The sequence below is a fragment of the Corapipo altera genome, unplaced genomic scaffold (assembly GCF_003945725.1).
Source record: "Corapipo altera isolate COAL_440 unplaced genomic scaffold, ASM394572v1 24, whole genome shotgun sequence".
In the NCBI taxonomy this organism is placed as follows: Eukaryota; Metazoa; Chordata; class Aves; order Passeriformes; family Pipridae; genus Corapipo; species Corapipo altera.
In genome coordinates, this window is record NW_020884903.1 from 4,698,344 (window position 1) to 4,717,723 (window position 19,380).

The following is a 19,380-nucleotide window of genomic DNA, read 5'->3' on the forward strand; positions in this document are numbered from 1 at the left end:
GCATGGGGACAATAAAGAAAAGGACATCAAAACAGAAAAACAAAACAGCATCTCTTAACTCCAACCCTACAGTAGTACTTAGCATCATAAGGGTTCACAGAAATATTTTTTTTAATAATGTTTATCAGAAACATGGCACTTTACATCTTTAGGTCACTGAATATACAATGATTATTCCTCACAACATCCCTGTGAGGTAGGCATTAGATTGCAGTTACTATTTGACATGTGGACAGAGGCAGAGAAGTATGTAATCAATCCTGCACAATTAAGTTAATGAAGCTCAACTCACTTAAACATGGAGAGGCCCTCAGTGACTTGAATGAAAACAGGACAGTGGGACAGAGCTGATAGTTCATCAGCTATATTCTTTTACTCTAGTCAATTACAATGCTCAGGGTCCAACTCTGTTGCTTCCCCTTAACCCCCTGCAAAAAAGCACCTTTGTTAAACAACATACACATAAGTGAGATCTGTAGTAGAAACAGGAAAAACACACTTTCAATTTAGCCTTATTTGAGTAAGACCGAGAGAAGTCTGCCTGCCCAGTCAAATAGAACAGTTTCAACTTTAGTTCTTTATGACATCTTTGAGGCAGCATTTCAGCCTTCAGCTATGAGTGTTTGCTTGACTTAAGAAAAACTAGGGGGAAAAAAATTTGGTAGACTGTGATCACTGTCTCAAAAATCATGCTTATTTTACTCAAATTGTTCTACTGAAGTCTGAAGGATTTCTGAATCATAGGAGGAACTCTTGGGTTTAATTCTAACTTTCTATGTGTTTTAAAAGCCCCTTAGTACAGCAATTTCTCAAATAAACTTCTCTTTCAAGCTTTTTATTTGTTTCAAAAATGAAATAGAGCAGGTTTTTAAACTTTAACACAATAAACAAATCCTAGTTTTCAATATACAATTATTGATTAATTTCATTTAGTGACTGTAAATCATCTTTAGGAAACAAAGTATACTTGACAGTATGGCTACTGTGATTAACTTATCTTCCTATAGCTTTCAGTTGAGATTTCTGAAAACATGCACTGTCCAAGAAAGATTCATAGTCTCAACCTGTAAACTCTCATAGCCCAGCTGAAGTCAGTGTAGCCATTGTAATTCATTCTGGTTATTCCAGGATCAATCCATCGATTCCTTCATGTGCAGTATCAGTGACAATGGTCTGTCTCCAAGCTGAGAGATGATCACGATTGAAGAGGCTTGGGTCCACATACTCTAAAAACCTAAATATGTTGCCTTTGCCAACAGAGAAATCTTCATTCTCATTTAATGGAAGGTTCAGAGTCTAATGGAATAATGGCTGTGCACTACGATGGAAGAAGAATAAAGCAGTGGCTTTTGGTAGAAACCATCTCCATTTTGAGAAGGAGGGTGTGAAAAAAAAAAAAGAAGAGGGAAGAGTAACTGTTAACACTATGACCAATGGACATATTAACTTCTAGCATAAGATTCACTTTTCCTTCTGTAAACTGAGATTTTGTCACAACCTCTCCCCCAGGGAACTTCAACCTTTAAATCCCCATAGGAATTGTAGTCTCCAGACAAAGTTAAAAAAACCAAAAAGAACAAAAAGAAAAAAAAGAAAAAAGCTCAGAAGTGCACTTTGCATATCCTGCCTCACAAAGGGTTAAAGTGCTGTTTGATATATCCAAAAATTAAGCATCTCTTCTACTCCTTTATTTTTTTAAATGAGACTTTATCTTTGGTTTCTTGTATCTTCTCCGTAATTTTATCCTTTGTTTCCTCCATCTTCTCCGTAATTTTATCCTTTGTTTCCTCCATCTTTTCCGTAATTTTATCCTTTGTTTCCTCCATCCTGTCTTGCAGATATTCCTTTACTGGTGGTGGTGTGGATATGTAGCCACTCTTACGTAGATATTTAACAGTGATGGATGTTCCTCCCAAAGTCACAGTGTATCTGGCAGGAGTTGCAATCTTAAAGAAATCAAAGAAGACACTGCATAAATAAAACAGGACAATAACATACAGCAATAGGTATTTTTAATGCTGAACATTTATTTTGACCAGTGTCAACTTTAAAGATATCTTAAATTTATATGAAAATAAGCCAATTTACAGAGCATCCTCCAGAAATGCATACCTTCTGCTTAAAGTATCATTTTGACAGAGCCAGCAAGGGCATTAGATTTCCATTAAAAAAAACCAACAAAAACCACCACCACACAAACCCTCCCCATGCAGTTTGTGGGACAAGCTTTAGGCATCTCAGAATGCAATTCAGAACAAACAGTATGTGAACACTGAGTTTCTTCCAACACTGTCAAATCTCCCAGCTATAACAACATCCTTATATTTAACCACATTTATTTATTGGTCTTCTTTTAGGCACAGGAATAATTGTGAAGAGTAGTACTTTCACATTTTGTTTGGGAAGATAACCCCTTTAAATAACAGGTAAGAAGCACATCACATTTGTAAACAAAACAAATAGTGGCGTGTACAGCAAATACAATACCTTGTTTTCACATGCTCTGACATGATTCAAGCTTCCCAAACAGAGACTATGCACATATAAAGCAATAAAAATAAACCCAAGCTTGAATGTAACTAATTGATTCAAACAGACAATGAAAGTACTTGATAGTGATGAACTAACGTAGAAAGAGAAACTAGAGAATCCTCTAGGATAAAAATATCTGTACTTCTATCTGGAATTCAACGAGGTGTTTAGACTTTACCTCTTTGTCCCTGTTAATTATGTCCCGGATACAGAAGAATAACTTAGTTGTAATTAAATCTCAGAGGGCACACAATAGTTCTGCAGCGAAGAAGTTATTTTAGAAATACATATAGACTCCTTGAAGGACACACAACACATACCAACTTGCATGTGAATATTTTTACTACAAAAAGGAATGCTCAAGTACATGTAACTATCAAAAAAAGTTAATGAGCAAACCCTGTTTAGTTCACCAGGTAAGATTTAGAGCTTATGTACAAACTATACTTACTTTATACAATGCATATGCAGTTAGTGCATTTCCGCCCTGTGAATTTTTCAGGATGCTCGTTACGCTGTCTGGTAAGCCAATCAACTCTAGGAATGGAACAACATTCACCCCACTATAAAAGAGAAAAAAGTTGGTAACTTGATTTGGAATTTGAAACCTGAACAGTTATTGAGAGCACTATTTCCATTCTTTAACTCTATTACACAAACTTTGTAATTTGAGAGCAAAGCATTTTTTTCATCTAAGCAATGTACTTACAGGATTTATATTTCTGAACAAATGGGCAAATTAATGTTCTTTGCAGCATTCCAAAAGGTGACCCATTTATATTATCCCTGTTGCGTTGAGTAGCTTCTAACTCACCCGTGTCCCAGTTTATGTTTGAAGGTAAGTAGATATAAAGGTGGTAAGACAGCTATTCAGGCTCCAGCTTTGCAGGCTCAATTTCATGTTCTGTTTTGCCTAAAATTAATTCCTTTTTTTTCTTTTTTAAAATTTCAGACAACATTCTCCATTGACTTTCAAATATATCAAACAAATGGAATGAGGCAAAGGAAGAGGAAACAATGCGTTATATGGACAAGACTTTGGGGGCTTTGTGCTCAGTTGCTCTACCTTGTCAACATAAGGTGTTAAGATGGGTGGAGGGAGCTCTTATCACAATTTCTTTCTATTTAAAAGTCAGGGAAGCTAAGATCAGCACCAAAGGAAAAAAGAAAGCCCATCTTTATATTACAGCAGAAAACTGTATATAGAAGTTATAGAAGACCTGAGTTTCCAATATTTAGAGATGCTGCATTATTAGTATCATTATCCATTTCTACCTAATAATTCAAGCTGCCTTCTGAGCATGCAGACACTTTAGCATCAGGAACAATAACAGGCAGTAATTTACTAACAGTTACTAGAACCTACAATCTGAAGGCCTATTGCCAGAGTAGAAAATGGAGACCTAGTAAGATGTGACAGACAGCACTAACCGTGCTGTTTCATAAACCGCCACTGTTTAGTCTCGTATCATGAGCAGTCATTCTGAAAGTTATTTTTCCACTTCAACAGGGTGCTGCTCTTCTGGCATAACAAACTGAAGCTTTGTTATAATTAGTTTCTAGTTAAATATTTGTTTTCCTCTGCCAAATACCTACTTTAGCAGCTAGCTTTAGAGTTTTGAGAAAAGTAATCTTCACTCTATCTGAAATGTCTGGATGTAAGCATCAACTTGAATTCATCCAAAGCAAATATTTTTATAGCTCAAGACCTTTATTCCTCTGACATGAGCTAAATTTAGAATGACATTTGGATCTATAGCTCCCAGAAAGGGCAATTATGCCAGCTGGTTAGAGTAACTAAAACAAACACTTGTGCAGTAAGGCATTCTGATGTCAGTGTCCCATCCTTGCCACCACGAACTGTCCTTGTTTCACGCTTTCTATTATTAAATATACAACATTAGCAGTCCAGAGATAAACATTTGTTCATATTTAACAAATTTAGCAAAACTATTTGCAGATAAATAAAACCTCTTTCATCTGAACTAGCAAACTAGCAGCTTATAGTTGATGTAGTGATGTTTTTCTAATAAATGCCATTTTCCAGAGCAGTATCTGGACCATGCTATAACTAAAAGAAACTAAAATTAGAATACTTAATTTATCTTTTTTTTTTTTTTCAACCACACAAATATTTAATTTCCAATTAAAAAGTCTGGCCCACAGTAGCAATTTTTTCAGTGGATGGTAGGAAAGACAGGAAACAGAAATAAAAAAGGAAAGGATATACATAGATTGTGAACAGCTAAATGAGGTTAATGATATGAAAATCCAGTGATGAGGGAAGACTGGGGATGAAGCAGGGAAGAAGTGGTGAAATACCCCGAAGTCCAACAGCAAAAAAAGAAAAGGTCTATTAAGTTCTCACATAATCAGGATTCCAAATCCCTCTCTTTACCTTTTAAGAGGTTACTAATAATTTCAGTGCTGTTTACATCCATGCATAATTCTGGGGAGATAAGCATTCCTTCAAACATTGGCAACACACTTGGTACACAGCAATAACTGGATGACAGCAGTATGTATGTGACACTCTCATGAACCCTATATACTTTCAATATTAACCTTATACTTTAGTTAAAATGTAGCCACATTTCCCCATTACATATAAAGGCACTTTTTAACATGCAATAATAATTTATATGTCCTTTCACATGTGAAAGTCAGTCTCAATTCAACCGTGGTATTGTGCATTGCAACAAAATATCAACTTACTTCATGGCTGCATAGTAAAAGGATCCAAACCATACAGTGGAAGTCAGAAGATGCACTGGAATCATGACTTTTCCATACTGTTTAAAAGTTTTCTTGAATCTCTGAACGAGACTAATTGATTTATCTTGTAATGGATCAGGATCTAAAGGATCTGACTCTGCAGGGCTCTGCTTGGGTGTATCAGTGGCCGAAGGCAAGGGATTTCTCTCTTCTTTGTGAGGAGTGTCTGCTGGCTGTGATGGAAAAGCAGTTTTCTTTGAGGCAAAGTGTGCTGCACCCGCATGAAGACATCGTTTAGGGGGGTCCAGTGCCAAAATCACTTTGCATCCCACATTAGACAACGTGGACTGTCCTTTTAAGCACTGGAGGACAGTAATGTGAGGAAAAAACCAACACGTCCCATGCGCCAGCTGAGATGCACCATGTAATAGATTCCGTTGCATTTTGACAAACTGTCGATGAAGTTTCTAGAGAGAAGACACAAGAGTAAACACACTGCATTTCAATAATCTGATTTCTATTGCTCCAATGCCACTTGAAATTCTCAAATTTTAAATGGCTTTCTATTCTTCTGCTTAAAAAAGGGTTTCCTTATCTTTCTTTGAAGAAATTGTTATCTTCCAGAGTCAAGGAAATAATTTTATATCTCGTTTCTTCAGCATTCTGAACTAAAATGGCCCCTTCACTTAACATACTCCTCACTGTTAAGATGCTCATTCTGCTCTCTAAAAACACTTTTAGGTGTTTAGTGCTATCTACTGCTTCTGTCTACAGAATCTTGCACAGTTACTGAAAAGTCACCCTTGAAACTTCACTTAGAGTACCAACTGATAACTTGAGTGATACTTTGAGCCTACAGAAATGCACTATAAACTCATTGAAGTGAGTGCAATCAAAATTAATTTTTGGTGTCAATACATTCTTAGTTTTGGTATAATTTTTCATGTTCCACACTATTTTGAACTAAAAGTTCATACAATTAAAAAATCCCTATGAAAGTAACTATTGATAATCAACCAATGCCTTAACAGTAACAAACCTAATTGTAACAAACGTGACAGTATACATCTATCAGGAAGCAGGAAGGTACTGTTGAATATTATGCATTAACATGAGCAAAACTGAACTGCAATTTTCCAAATACTACAATGCAAAGAATATTTTAAAATGGTGGATAGCCCCTGTTAACTTACCAGTTACTCATAAAAGTTCAAAGAACTACTGAGAACTTCCCCACAAAGAAAGTCGGCAAGCATAGACAACAAGAAGTAATTTTTCCCCAAAAAAATGCATACTTTGAACTAGTGAATAAAATACTCTCTCTTTTCCTTTATACAATGACTGCAAGTTACAGAACTAACTTTCCTTCCCTCCAAAAAAAACCAAACCTGTGACACTAATTGATGTAACAAATGCCAGCTAAGTTAGTTATATTACAAGTTTTGAATTTTCTATTTTTACTTGTCGTAACATTCAAATCATTCAAATTTAATTAAAACTTCATATCTGCTTCCCCTTCTCTTGTAGCTTTAGGTATGTTTCAGTCAGGTGCTTTGATAGTGAATTTGTCTAGGCTGCTGAAAACAATCAATACTTTATAACATAGGCAGAAGTTTGAAAAAAACCAAACCTGAAATTATACATACCCTTTATTACTTTCCAGGTATGCAACAAGAAAAGTACGCAAAGGTTTGTATCTTCAAAAAGTTGCAACTCTTCCACTAGTTCCCCACCTTTCAAATATATGTCTTCAACACATTGATGACTCTGCTGAAGTAAAAAAAAAAAGGCACATTTAGAGAAATAGCAACAACAGCAAATTAATAGTATGAAGATTTTTGATCAACCTGAAACCTTGCTTACCGAAGAAGTTATGGTATAAATTCATCTTTGAATATTGACATGCTAATGGGAGATTTTTTCCTGTATAACTTAGAAGTTCCTCAGCTGTGAATTACTGTTCTCTTCCAAGAGAGGAAAGTTTCATAATACAAATGCATTTGTTGGAACATTTCTGACTGTTTTCTAGGTATTTTTATGTTATTGTTGTGCTTGAATTAACTGCAATTACTATAATTACAATGTTTGATGTGAGAAAAAGTGGAATGGTTTCAAACTCCCTGGGCACCTTTACCTTGTTTGTGAAGGACAGAAAGCCACTTTTGTTGAACTCATACTAACAGAAGGTACTGCATCAATAGGGGAAAGAGGAATTTGTGTCTCTGTGTAAGGAAGCTGCTACTCAGTCCTGTTATGAACTCAGTGGGAATCAAGAAGTGCTGCTACTTACGGAGCAGTAAATCAGCTACAGGTACTGGCTCTCAACGAGTCAGTCTTCTGTAGGGCTTTACTGGAAGCAGCAACTGCTGGTAATATCTCTTGTTTCACAAGAAGCAGAGATTCTTGCTGAGTTCTTAAATCCAAATGCAATTGCTTCTCAAAACAAGTAGTGAAAACACTCAGCAAAACTCAAGTGTTCAGATGGCACTCTGCCATATGCCAACTACTTTTACTGATTTATAGAAATTATAACAACAAACTTGAAGATGACAACTACATTCCTAGCCTATTGCCACTCACACTTCTTTCCTGAGGGATAACGCTCTCCAGAGAGAACTCTTTTCCCCTCTCACTAATAGTACACAACACTGACCATCTGCCCTAAGAAGATTTTCACAATACCCAGCCAGCAGACTCAGCAAAGGATACCCATCTATGGGAACCTGGGAGCTCTTAAGTCAGACTTCCACTGTTCACCTACTTTCGGTGGATGGTACCTCATTGAAAAATACCTGTACTAAACAAGCTTTGAGAACGGCCACCATGCAGCATGGTGGAAACCATGCTGAGCACTCTGATTTTGAGTCATAAACATTCCAGCAGCCTTGGCAGAACATCATTCTTCTGTACAGGACCAAGAAACTGAAAAGCATTTTTTCCATTCTATGTAGTGTATATACAGTAGCACTTCTCAAGGCATCACTTCTAGGCTTTGCTGTCCAGCACCTATTGAAAGCACAAAATTAACACCATGTAACACCTCTGACTCATTGCAGTGGCTGCAGAACGCTGGGGTATGAAATGGCTTCCATTCTCCTTAGTGTGAAGGAGCAATGGGTCGCCACTATGTGTTCAACGCTCACTGGTCAGTACTAACACAGTTGTAATCAATAAATGAATTTCAAGGCCTTTGCTCACAGAGTTACATGCACCGTATAAGACTTAAAAATAGAACGACACCAATGGTTTTAAAGCAGAGCTCCCAGGGCTATTACAAGACTTGCCATGCCACCTTTTTTTTGGTTCTTATATCCTCAGATGGACTTGAAACTCATTAATTAAAGTTTTTTTACTCCATGATGCATGACCTGGCTAGTCAAAAGGAAGGTTTTGTAACCATCTAAAGTAGATCCTGAAAAGGTTCTGCACCTTGTATGCACAGATAGTACAGTTCTAGCTAATATTCTGAGCAACAGTTTACTTTAAAAATGTGGAGAAGAAAAATACCTTGATATATAAGAAAAGGTTAAGATATGATAGTGCTTATGTTTTAGAGAATAAAAGAAAACATGTTTTTTGAACCAAGGTTAGACTTTTCCTAATGATCTTACTGTGATTCATAGGTACGTGCTTTGCTTATCTAAATTAACAAAGGAGAGAACTTCTGAAGTGTCAATATATTCACAATTACACTGCCATCCAGAAGCACTGCAAGACTAAAGGAGGGAAGTATTATAATGGTTACAGGAAAGGTACATGAACAAAATAATAGATTAATATAATGTATACTCTGTAAATTGATTTTAAAGAAACAAATATTTTTAAAGGGGTGATGGGTGCAGCTGCTCAATTGTAATATTTTAATTACTTGGCTCAACAATGCAAACAAATCTTAAAGAGGACAGAAAAAGTGCACAATAAATTTGGTTGGAGGTTGAAATAAATATGAAGGTAGCTGTTTCATCGCTCTAAAACATAAAATAGAAGCTCCAGACATTAAGCATCTTGTCTGTGGCATGAGAATTTGGGGGGGGACAGAGGGGAGGCAGAGAGAATGGTGCTTTAAAGCCTCTTAGATTTCTATATTAGTTTTCTCTTAAAAATGCCACAAAGGAATAAAATATTATGTCTAAGGACAAATATAGCTTTTCTCTGCTCTTGAATAAATACTAGTTAGCCAAACCATGAAACGATATACAAACACTTGTGGGATAAGGTCTCCTCTTCAGCACTGTCATATCCCTGCTAACTATTTACTAGTATCTCCAGCTGGCTGTAAACTGAGCTGTAAAGATCTTGGCTGTTCAGGCCAAACTCCTGGTTGGGATTCTTGGACATTCATTTAGTTCCTGAAGGTACCTCTGCCTCATGGCAGGCTGTTTAAAAGGCCCCTGAGAAAAGGGAGTGCTCTAGTGACCTCTTAAGGAAAAGCATAGATCAACTTCTCATTACAGTGCTGGAGGTTTTGTTTAACAACCTTTGCTATTTCTGTTTTAATTTAGATCAGCTTTGGCATAAATCTGATATACTGCAGGAGCATGCTAGCTCTTGCATTTACTCTGCTTCCCAATGATAACTAGGAAATAGATATTAGACTTGCTTTTTGTTCCTGAGGACAACAAAAGTTCAGGATCTTTTAACGTCACAGAGCTGGCCTATGTGACTATCGCAGTCATTGGCTTCGGATGTGTTGGTAACATTTTATCCAAAAAAGATACAGGGGATCTTTGGAAAACACAGAACTAACAAGCCCGGCCCAGATGGGTACAGCAAAGGCTGCTGTGGATCTGCTGTTGGAAAGAGGAATCATGCCAGAGATGCTGTCAGATGAAATTTTCATCAGGATAATTTGTATAATAACAGGTACTCTGTTACAATTAATGTTTTTTGACCTACCAGAGACATTAAAATAGAAGAATGGGAGTGGATATAAGATGGCAAAAACCTTAGTGTAAGTTCTTTTGTAAAAGAGGTCAGAAAGCATCTGAGGGAATTGAGGGCATAGTATATATAGAGAACACTGGTTTATATTCTCAGTTATACTAGAAACACTCTGGACATAATATGTAAATATGGATGACTTTAAAGCATTTTCACTTGTTTTGTTACTATTTAAAAAAAGAACATTAATTATACCACAGGAGAGTTCCCAATGAAAATCCACGAGCTTTTTCCACTCCCAAGGCACCTTTCTATGAAACCAGAGAATTAATTTACATTCTTGTCATTTTTAGTGCAAAATCAAGAAAACTTTGAGGGTTATGTGTGGCAGACAGAGAAGAATTTTGAAAGGAAACAAACCAAGTTTTCAGAAATCCTTTTCAACTCATCTTTCAGATTGCATAAAAAGCAAATACAGAGATCTCATCCAAGCAGCAAAGTTTAATAAATAACCCCATTGTAATGCTTACTTTTTTATGAAATATAATAAGAAAAATCAAAGCTTGTTTTCAGATTTAAATTGTTCTTTTCAAGAACTTATTGACAGTATATTAAATAAAAAACCCCCCATCTTGCCAAGCTTATAAACCAAAATAAGAAAACCACAACAGAACTGAAAACATACATGGTTTGCCTAAAAACATGAGAATACATTTTAAAATCACTGTAATACTAGTGCAACACATGCAAAGCATAATTTTTCTTAAACTCAATGTAAAATATAACTATAAAACTCTTGGTAAATGCAATGTGTCTGCATAGCATCCAGTCACTAACCATGGACAGGAAAATGCAGCATATAGGGACTTTTTAGGCTTTGTAGTAGTACTTGGAGTGTATGAATGAACATGATTTAGAATTCCTATTTCAACCTTTACTACTTTTGCAGTGTCTGTTATTCATTCTAAACTAAGAAACTTGCTTATAATTTGAAGTTTGGGCATCACTAGCTGCGTAGTTTTGTCTGCGATTCAGAACTTTCTAAAAAATATAACACCATATTTTAGGTTAAAGGGAGTAACGCAAAATAAATCATGGTGAAATTTATTTAAATCTTGGTTAAAAAATCACGTTAAAACAAATGAAGAGTAAACCCTTCCAGACAAAAGACCCTAAAACATTAGCTCCACTCTACCTGTATCATATCTAACCTCTATAATATCTTCACTTAGTAAATGCTATGCTATAATTTTTTAATCATATTACTAATTTTGATCATATTACTATATTCAATAGTGATATAAGTGGAGAGAAGCCAACAACTTTTTTACCCTTATTTTATCTAAACTAATCTTGTTCTTGTTAAAACAAACTTACCAAAGTCAACAAAGTAGAATAAACCCTCACAAGGTCCTTGCACACAGAACAATCTTTACTACTACAATCTTCTGACACTCAAGTATTAAAAAGGACAACAAGAAGTTGGGTTAGGAAAAATGAAAGATCTTGTAGACGTGTATAAAGTCTGAAATTGGATTCAGAAGACAAAGCAGGAGAACCTAATGCAATGCCTGTGTGTTGAATTATACATCTGGAATGCTAACCAGGAGCCTTAATAGCTGATCTGCATCCAGTCAATATGCCAGAAAAGTCTGTTTTCCTCTGTGTTGGAAAGCATTAGATCTTAAGCTTGCATGTAGCTAACCATTATATGAAAGTGTGAATGCTCTCTCTCGAAGGCTTCTAAAAGAAAGTATCTCAATCCTTTCATTTGTAGTGCTTTCTGCTCTTCAGAACTATGTTTTTAATAACTGGTGCTATTACATCTGTTAACTCTAGTTTTCCTGCTTTGCAGTGCTATGCTGGTTCCTTGGTTCACAAGTTCCATTCTGCCCTCTACTGAATTTTTATGTAAGTACAACTCAGAGTGGTACTACTAAAGGTCTCTACTCGCTGTGATTCCTTCCAACAAGAGTAAATTTGCTGGCTCATCCTCAGAATGTAGGTACATGTCAAGGAAAGGGGAAAAACTTGCTTTTTAAAGTGCTATATGATTTGGATTATTTTTGTCCATTCGTCACTCTACAGATATGTTTGCAATAAGCAAGTTAGAGAAGTTATGCCTATAGACTTTAACTAAGCTTAAAAATAGGCATATGTATCTATGATAAAACAGGGTAAAAAAAAATCCTTTTGTTAGTTCAAAGCAGGGACTGTATTCATGTGCTTCTTCACACAACCTTTCACTTTAGGCCAATGATCAAAATAAGATCCAATTCTCTCTCAATCGTAACTAAGCCTCTTTCATCCTTGTATCTCCCAAGGTATCACTAGTTCATTACCCTCAAAACACTTGTGTTTTTCTGTCAGAGGGTTTTTAACCACAGAGGCCTTGACATGGCAAGGGTCATGGCAAGGGGCATGTGTGTGGGGAATCTCTGTAATGCTGTGGTTTAGAAAGCAGCGGAAAGTTTCTACTAAATAACTAAAGGGAGCTGCAAAAGGTCCTTCATATAAGCAAGCCTCAGGTCTGCAGTTTCCTGCATATGACTGAACTCTCTCAGAAAAAAAACCCAAACAACCCACAAAGGAACTGATAAGGGGTTAGACACTAAAATACACAGATCAGTTTCCTTCACTTCTCCAAAACATTGTTTGAGAATCTCGTAGAATGCTCCCTTGCAATAGTACACTGAATTTTGACAGATTCCTCACCTTCAGCTTTTATTGAGCATCTCAAGAGTTCTGACTCTACATTTTAACACATGTTGAAGCACACTAGAAATATGGTTATTAGTTCTACGTTCAGAGTTCAGATACTTCTTTTATCAAGTTCTGCTCTCTCTCGTTGCAGAGTTCAGAGTTGCTGTGCACATCTCTTTTCACTAAGAGCCACTGATTGATAACAGAGTCAAAAGGTTACAGACAAAAACTGAACTCCAGCTTGCTCAAGACTTCCTGCTACTTGTAACTTGGATTCTAGTAGCCAAGCTCATTTTTTAATTCATAATTTTTCCAGTCACTCAGCACTTCACTGACATATAAATTTAAATTACAATATTTAATTTAAACAGCTTCTGTAATTATAATAAAATATTTATTCCTGAACAGTGTAATGAAACAATTGAAGACACACTGCAGATACAGTTACTTTCAACAAAACAAACTGTACTAACACAAATAAAGTTCAGCCTTTCTGACCAGAGGTATTGGGTTTGTGCAGCAAGGTTCTGGTAGAGGGGTGACTACAGGGATGGCTTCTCAGAAGCTGCCAGGAGCTTCCCCCATGTTTAACAGAGCCAATGCCAGCCAGCTCCAAGACAGACTCGCTGCTAGCCGAGGCTAAGCCCACCAGGGATGGTGGAAGTGCCTCTGGGATAACATGATTAAGAATAATAAAAAAAAAATTGTTGCACAGATGTAACTGCAGCCAGAGAAGAGAGAAGTGACAATATGCAAGAGAAACAGCCCCGCAGACACCAAGGCCAGCGAAGAAGGAGGGAGGAGGAAGAGCTCCAGCTGCACGAGCTGAGCCCGTGGCGCAGATGGAGGCAGTGATCCTGTGGGGAGCCCACGCTGGAGCATGTTTGCTGGCAGGACTTGTGACCCTGTGGGGGATCCATGCTAGAGCAACCTGTTCCTGAAGGACAGCATCCCATGGAAAGGGACCCACACTGGAGCAGTTCAGGAAGAACTCATGGGAAGGATTCACATTGGAGAAGTTTGTAGAGGACTGTCTCCTGTGGGAGGCACCCCATGCTGTGGCAGGGTAAGGAGTAGCAGAGAGTGTGTGATAAACTGACCATAACCCCCATTCCCTGTCCTCCTGCACGGCTGGGAGGGTGAGGAGATAGACAATGGGTGGTAAGGTTAAGCCTGGCAAGGAGGGAAGGGTGGTGGAAAGGTGTTTCTAAGATTTGCTTTACTTCTCATTATCATACTCTGATTTGATTGGTACTAAATTCAATTAACTTCCCCAAGTCGAGTCTGGTTTGCCTTTGGCAGTAACTGGTGAGTGATCTCTCTCTGTCCTTAACTCACCAGGCTTTTGTTGTATTTTCTCTCCTCTGCCCAGGCAAGGAGGGGAGTGATAGAGCAGCTTTGGCGGGCTGGTAACCACAGAGTAAGATCTTAGGTATTCAAATACTTTATCTTGACTAATTGTAAAAGGCATTTAATAGGAATATCCTTAAAATTAGATCTCAGAATCAGCTTTGTACAGCCTTCTGCCTCACCTTTCACGGTGACTACCAAATCTGTTTCTTTTCTAGCCTGGATAAATGCCATTTTTGCCACCTTGGAACATTACAGGTCTTGTCGCACTGTTTTTTTCCCTTCATAACCCAACAGCAATCAACAGTATTGTCTGTAATAATATATTAAATGCAAATTATATTATGTAATAATTTTATAAAACACTTAAAACAACAACCCACACCAAGTACCAAGTCTTTTACTCATCAAATTCGCCCAAAATGCTTCTAAGACTTCCAAGAGACATCCTCAAGGAAAAACTACAAAGCCTTACAATTAGAAACAAAACAGGAATAAGAGTAAACCAGCATGAAACTGGAAAAAACATCCCAGCTTTCACAAGAATAGAGCTCACAGTGGAAGCAATAGGTTCAAGATTTTTTTCTTTTATTCTCACACCACATTTATTTCACATTTTCAAACACTGAAAAGCTGTCATTTTTCCCAGCAAAAAATACAGAACGTTCATCTTTCAGCAGAATTACTGTTGGCAGACATTCACTTCCAGTACAAATCTTTTCTAAATATTCAAAGTAAGTGTTGAATTCTCTGTTGTGAATTCAAACTTCTCCATATGGGGAAATATGTGCAGTATCAATCAGAATATCTTGAAAAATTATGTGTGAAGAGGCTGATCATAACATTTACAGAACACACACACACACACATGCTCAAAACTACACTCTTCATCTAATTTTCAGTAAATGCTATTCCAACATGTCTACAAATGGATGTGAACAGTTCTTATGAAAGAAGTATTATTTTTGTTAAGGTCGTGATCCCCGAGGGGCTAAACCTTCTTGCCCGCTATTCAGTTGACTGCCTTACACAGTAGCTTTCGAATAGAGGACTTGCAAGAACCAAATGACAGCATCTCCAAGTGTCTGAAAGTGCATCAGACTCAGAGAGCTGTATCTTTACACCAGAAGGAGCTCTGATGGGACTTTAGTAATGGGACCCTAATAACATTTCTACTCATAGTCTGAAGTAGCAGTTTTACTACATTGCTGAATTCAGACTGAGAAAGGAATCCTGTTTCTGCAACACTGCAACCTTTGAAAGTACATTGCATTCTGCCAGATGCCACCAACAAAGTCCAAGGCTTGTGTTTTGCACAGAAACATCCCTCATCAGAATGTACTATCCTATGGCCTGAGATAGCAGGAAACAAAAGATGCCATCTATTTTAACATCAGCAAAGCCAATTTTTAAATCCACAAAATATTAAGAGCAAGTAATTAACTGTCTGGCACATGCTGTGGCTAAGCACTACCGCTGCAGTTAAAAGGAAAGTGCCACCACATCCTACTAAAATCTTCCACCAGCTACTTTTGGGAGACTCACAGAACTGCTGTGAAGACCCTCACATATTTTTATTCATAACCAACAAAATTCATCCATTGGAAAAAAAGCTACTGCTTTGTTTTATAATTTGTTCATGAGCACCTGACTGCATTAAGCACCATTCCCTTTCCTCATCCCCCTCTTCAAGGACAGACTATGCAAGTTCTAAAAAGCTGCAGGGGATTGTCTGCTGCAACACTCTACAAAGCCACAATCAAAGCCACACAGCTTCTTGTTTTGTTCATATAAGAACTGTCACACGTGGTCAAGGTCTGTTCTCGGACAAGATAAAATGGTAGATCCAGGTAATTAAAATTCATAGCCCACCTAAGAGTCACTTTTGTTTTCTGATGTGCACAACCAGAATAAGACCTAATTTTATGATTCGGATGAATTTGTTTAGAAGAAGCAGCATCACCTCTGGAAACACAACAAAATATTTTCATTTTTTTCTGTTGAATCATACACTGGGTAGCTACTTTGAAGAGGATGAGGGGAAAACTGAGTGCTGGAAGGCACTGGGGTAGAAAGGATTGGAGATATTTAGAGGAAACACAAAGTTCCAACCAGAGTGAAGTTCTGTTGTATAATCCCAGTGCCTTAAAGGAGACAGGGTTTCTGTCCTTAACAGACAAAAGTGGGAGGACAGACATAAATAGACAAACCAATCTGGCCTGCTAACACCTGGTTAAACCATAATTTTCCTGACAGTTTGAAGTGATACATTTTTGACTTAATATGGATAAAATATGTTGGACTTAACACATCTATACTGGTACCTTCAAGACTGAACCTAATTTAGGAAGGTAGAATCACAACAGATCATATGGATTTTTTAACTGAATAGTAACTTTTTACTCTTACTGGAATTTTTGTATAGTGACAGGGACATATGATTTTTAGAGGTATCATGACTCAACACTTAAGAAAAAGTCCTGTAATTTCAGCAGTTCCTTTGTTGTTGTTATTGCCATACTGCACAAATAATTTTTTTCAAGTCAAAGAATCTACTAGAGGTATATCAGAGTCATTAAGAATCCCTGACCCCAAGTTTGATTATTTATCTAAACTGGTGGAACTAGGTAGTTACCTATCAGAATATCAAGGTAAAATCTTTTTGGTCTAGTCTAATGACACCTGACTGTCCAGGGAGATTTCAATTGTATTTTAGGCCCAGGCCTCAGTTCTTTCAGTGATTTTATTCCATTCCTAATACTGAAATATTGATGATTGATGATGAATTTGCTTCACCATTCAACTTTCAAAATAATTTCACCTTCAACTATCTGGGTTCACAATGTATCAATATCATAAAGAACTCTGTTGGATCATCCTTCTAATCTGCAAGACTAACTGACTGAAAGGAATTTGTTGGATTCAACTAGCAGTTTTACATTCTAAAAATCAGTGATCTTCCTGCTTTTGCCATTGAATTTGTTGGGGCCATATCTTCAAGACCAGACAGAACTCCCAACAGATCCAGAAGTGTGCCAAGACACAAACTGAGGGCTCTTATCTGAGTTTAGGGGACACTGAGAATTCCCTGTCTTGCAAAAACAAACTTCAGTTTCTTAGTGACACCTACAGAGCTAGGTCAGCTAACCTGCAGAAAGGATCATCTACAGCAGGAGAATATTATATAGAACCTTTTAAAAAGGTTCAATCAAATCTTTTCTCACCAGCTGCCATAGCCTGTGAAGTAGACCTGCAGACAGTCACATCAGACAAATCTTTAACTTCTTACATTTCTTACATGAATTTGCCTATTCAGTTTTTGCCATGTGTCAGCCACCTGATATCCACCTAACCAAATTATCAATTTTTTTTTTTTCACTCCCTGATGGGAGTGCTTCTCACATAGCAAATGCTGCCACAGAGGCCAGTCATACCCTTTTTACCTCAAACAGCCCTTGAATAGAAAAGGAGATAAATACCTGCTGTCAAGCCCACAGGAGATGGCTGGTGGGGACATGTTATCCTCTGTGCATGCAATTCCCACACAGGAGCAGCTGCAAGTCATATAAGCTAGTAGCACAGGCAGTAAAACACATTCCAAATGAGGAACCTTCTCCCTATCTCTTCCCAAAGCAGCAACACTTTGAAAATCATTTTACATTTATACTTGTTACAGCAATGACATCTTGGGGATTAGATTACTTGAGGAACACTTTCAGTTTAAGACCTGACTTTGGTAAGAAATTCTAGGATACTTCATGTACTACTGTCCAAAGTAATGTTTTCTCTTTTGGGACAGTTAGTAGAGGACATTTCAGAAATGGACATAAGTCAGGCTGAACATGTAGTTTGTAATACCTGACATAAACCCACTCAACAGCCTTAACAAAAATTCTGATGACTTCTCAGTCCAACTCCCTGGATATAGTTAATGATCAGAAGCAGATTACTAACAAGAACCATAACTAACATCAAACAATAAAACACTTATACAGCCACTTCAAGCAGTCTAAAAAGCCAAGACACAGACAGATCGTGGGAGAGAACCCCCCTATGGGGCACAACCCACCTGCTGCCCTTCAGTGGTACCACGGAATCATGGAATATCCTAAGCTGGAAGGGAACCCATAAGGATCATCGAAGTCCAACTCCTGGCTCCGCACAGGACACCGCAAGAATCACTCCATGTGCCTGAGAGCACCGTCAAAACTTGTTGAACTCTGGCAGGCATAGAGCCGTGACCCCTTCCCTGGGGAGCTTGTCCCAGTGCTCACCCTATGGGCAAAGAGCCTTTTCCTACTGTCCAACCTAAAGCGCCCCTGACTCAGGTCCAGCCGTTCCCTCGGGTTCTGTCACCAGAGAGCCGAGAACGGAGCCGCCCCTTCGCTGCCCTTCGTGAGGAAGTCACGTAACAGCCCGAGATCCCACTCCCCAAACCCACTCCTTCGCACTCTGATGCCGCAGCAGCAGCAGCCCAACACGGAACACCCAGGCCCCTCGGCTCTGTATTTACAGCTTCATCTTTCCATTAACAAACCAACCTCCCATCCCGCTTCTCGTGTCGCGGCCGACATCTCTCGCCGCCGGACAAGACGGAGTCGGCAGAGGGCAAGCAGCCGGGAGGGAGACGCGGGCAGCACAACTACCCTACCAGCCCGGGCGGGGGGGGGGGGGGGGGAGTCCCGCCGCTCCCTCCCTCTCTCCCCACCCGTTCCCATTCCTATTCCCGCTCCCGTCCCTGCCGCGCGGGTACCTCGTGCCAGGCCCCTGCTGCTCCTCACGGGCCCCGTGACGGTTCCAGGTGGGCCGCTGCCGTCACACACACACCGCCCGGGCCGCCTCGCCTCCCCTCCCGCCCGCCCCGCGCAACGTGCGGCAGCGCCCGTCCCCACCGTCACCTTCAGGCCCTGCGGCGGCCCCGCCTGCGCAGGCGCCGGACCCGCCCCCTCCCGCACGGCCCCCTGGGGCCCGTAGTCCCTGTGCCCCGGCGCGGGCTCCGCCGCCTCTCGTGGGACCGCCAAGGCTGGAAGAGACCTTTAGGATCAGCCAGTCCAACCGTCCGCCCGGCCCTGCCACTGTAATCCCTAAACCATCATAGAGCGCCAGATCCTGACGCCTCTTACAACACCTCCAGGGACAGTGATTCCACCACCTCCCTGACCAACGCCTGACCACACTAACAGTGATTTTTTTTTTTTT

At 38.8% G+C, this 19,380-nt stretch overlaps 1 protein-coding gene across 8 annotated transcripts; it reads right to left on the bottom strand.

The window, feature by feature from the left end:
* Positions 1 to 75: 75 nt before the first annotated feature.
* FAM210A (family with sequence similarity 210 member A) lies at positions 76 to 19,101 on the bottom strand. 8 transcript variants are annotated; one of them, XM_027650882.1, is made up of 6 exons: positions 18,935 to 19,053; positions 6,894 to 7,017; positions 5,248 to 5,714; positions 2,984 to 3,095; positions 1,827 to 1,946; positions 76 to 1,793 (listed from the first exon to the last, which is right to left on the bottom strand). In XM_027650882.1, the coding sequence occupies exons 3-6, from the start codon at positions 5,688 to 5,690 to the stop codon at positions 1,680 to 1,682; spliced, it is 789 nt and encodes a 262-aa protein (XP_027506683.1). In that variant the 5' UTR covers positions 5,691 to 5,714; positions 6,894 to 7,017; positions 18,935 to 19,053; the 3' UTR covers positions 76 to 1,679. The 8 variants fall into 8 exon arrangements, with proteins under 8 accessions (XP_027506683.1, XP_027506682.1, XP_027506676.1 ...); XM_027650881.1 differs by lacking the exon at positions 18,935 to 19,053 and adding an exon at positions 19,080 to 19,101 and having other exon boundaries at positions 76 to 1,946; XM_027650875.1 differs by having other exon boundaries at positions 76 to 1,946; positions 18,935 to 19,052.
* Positions 19,102 to 19,380: the final 279 nt, after the last annotated feature.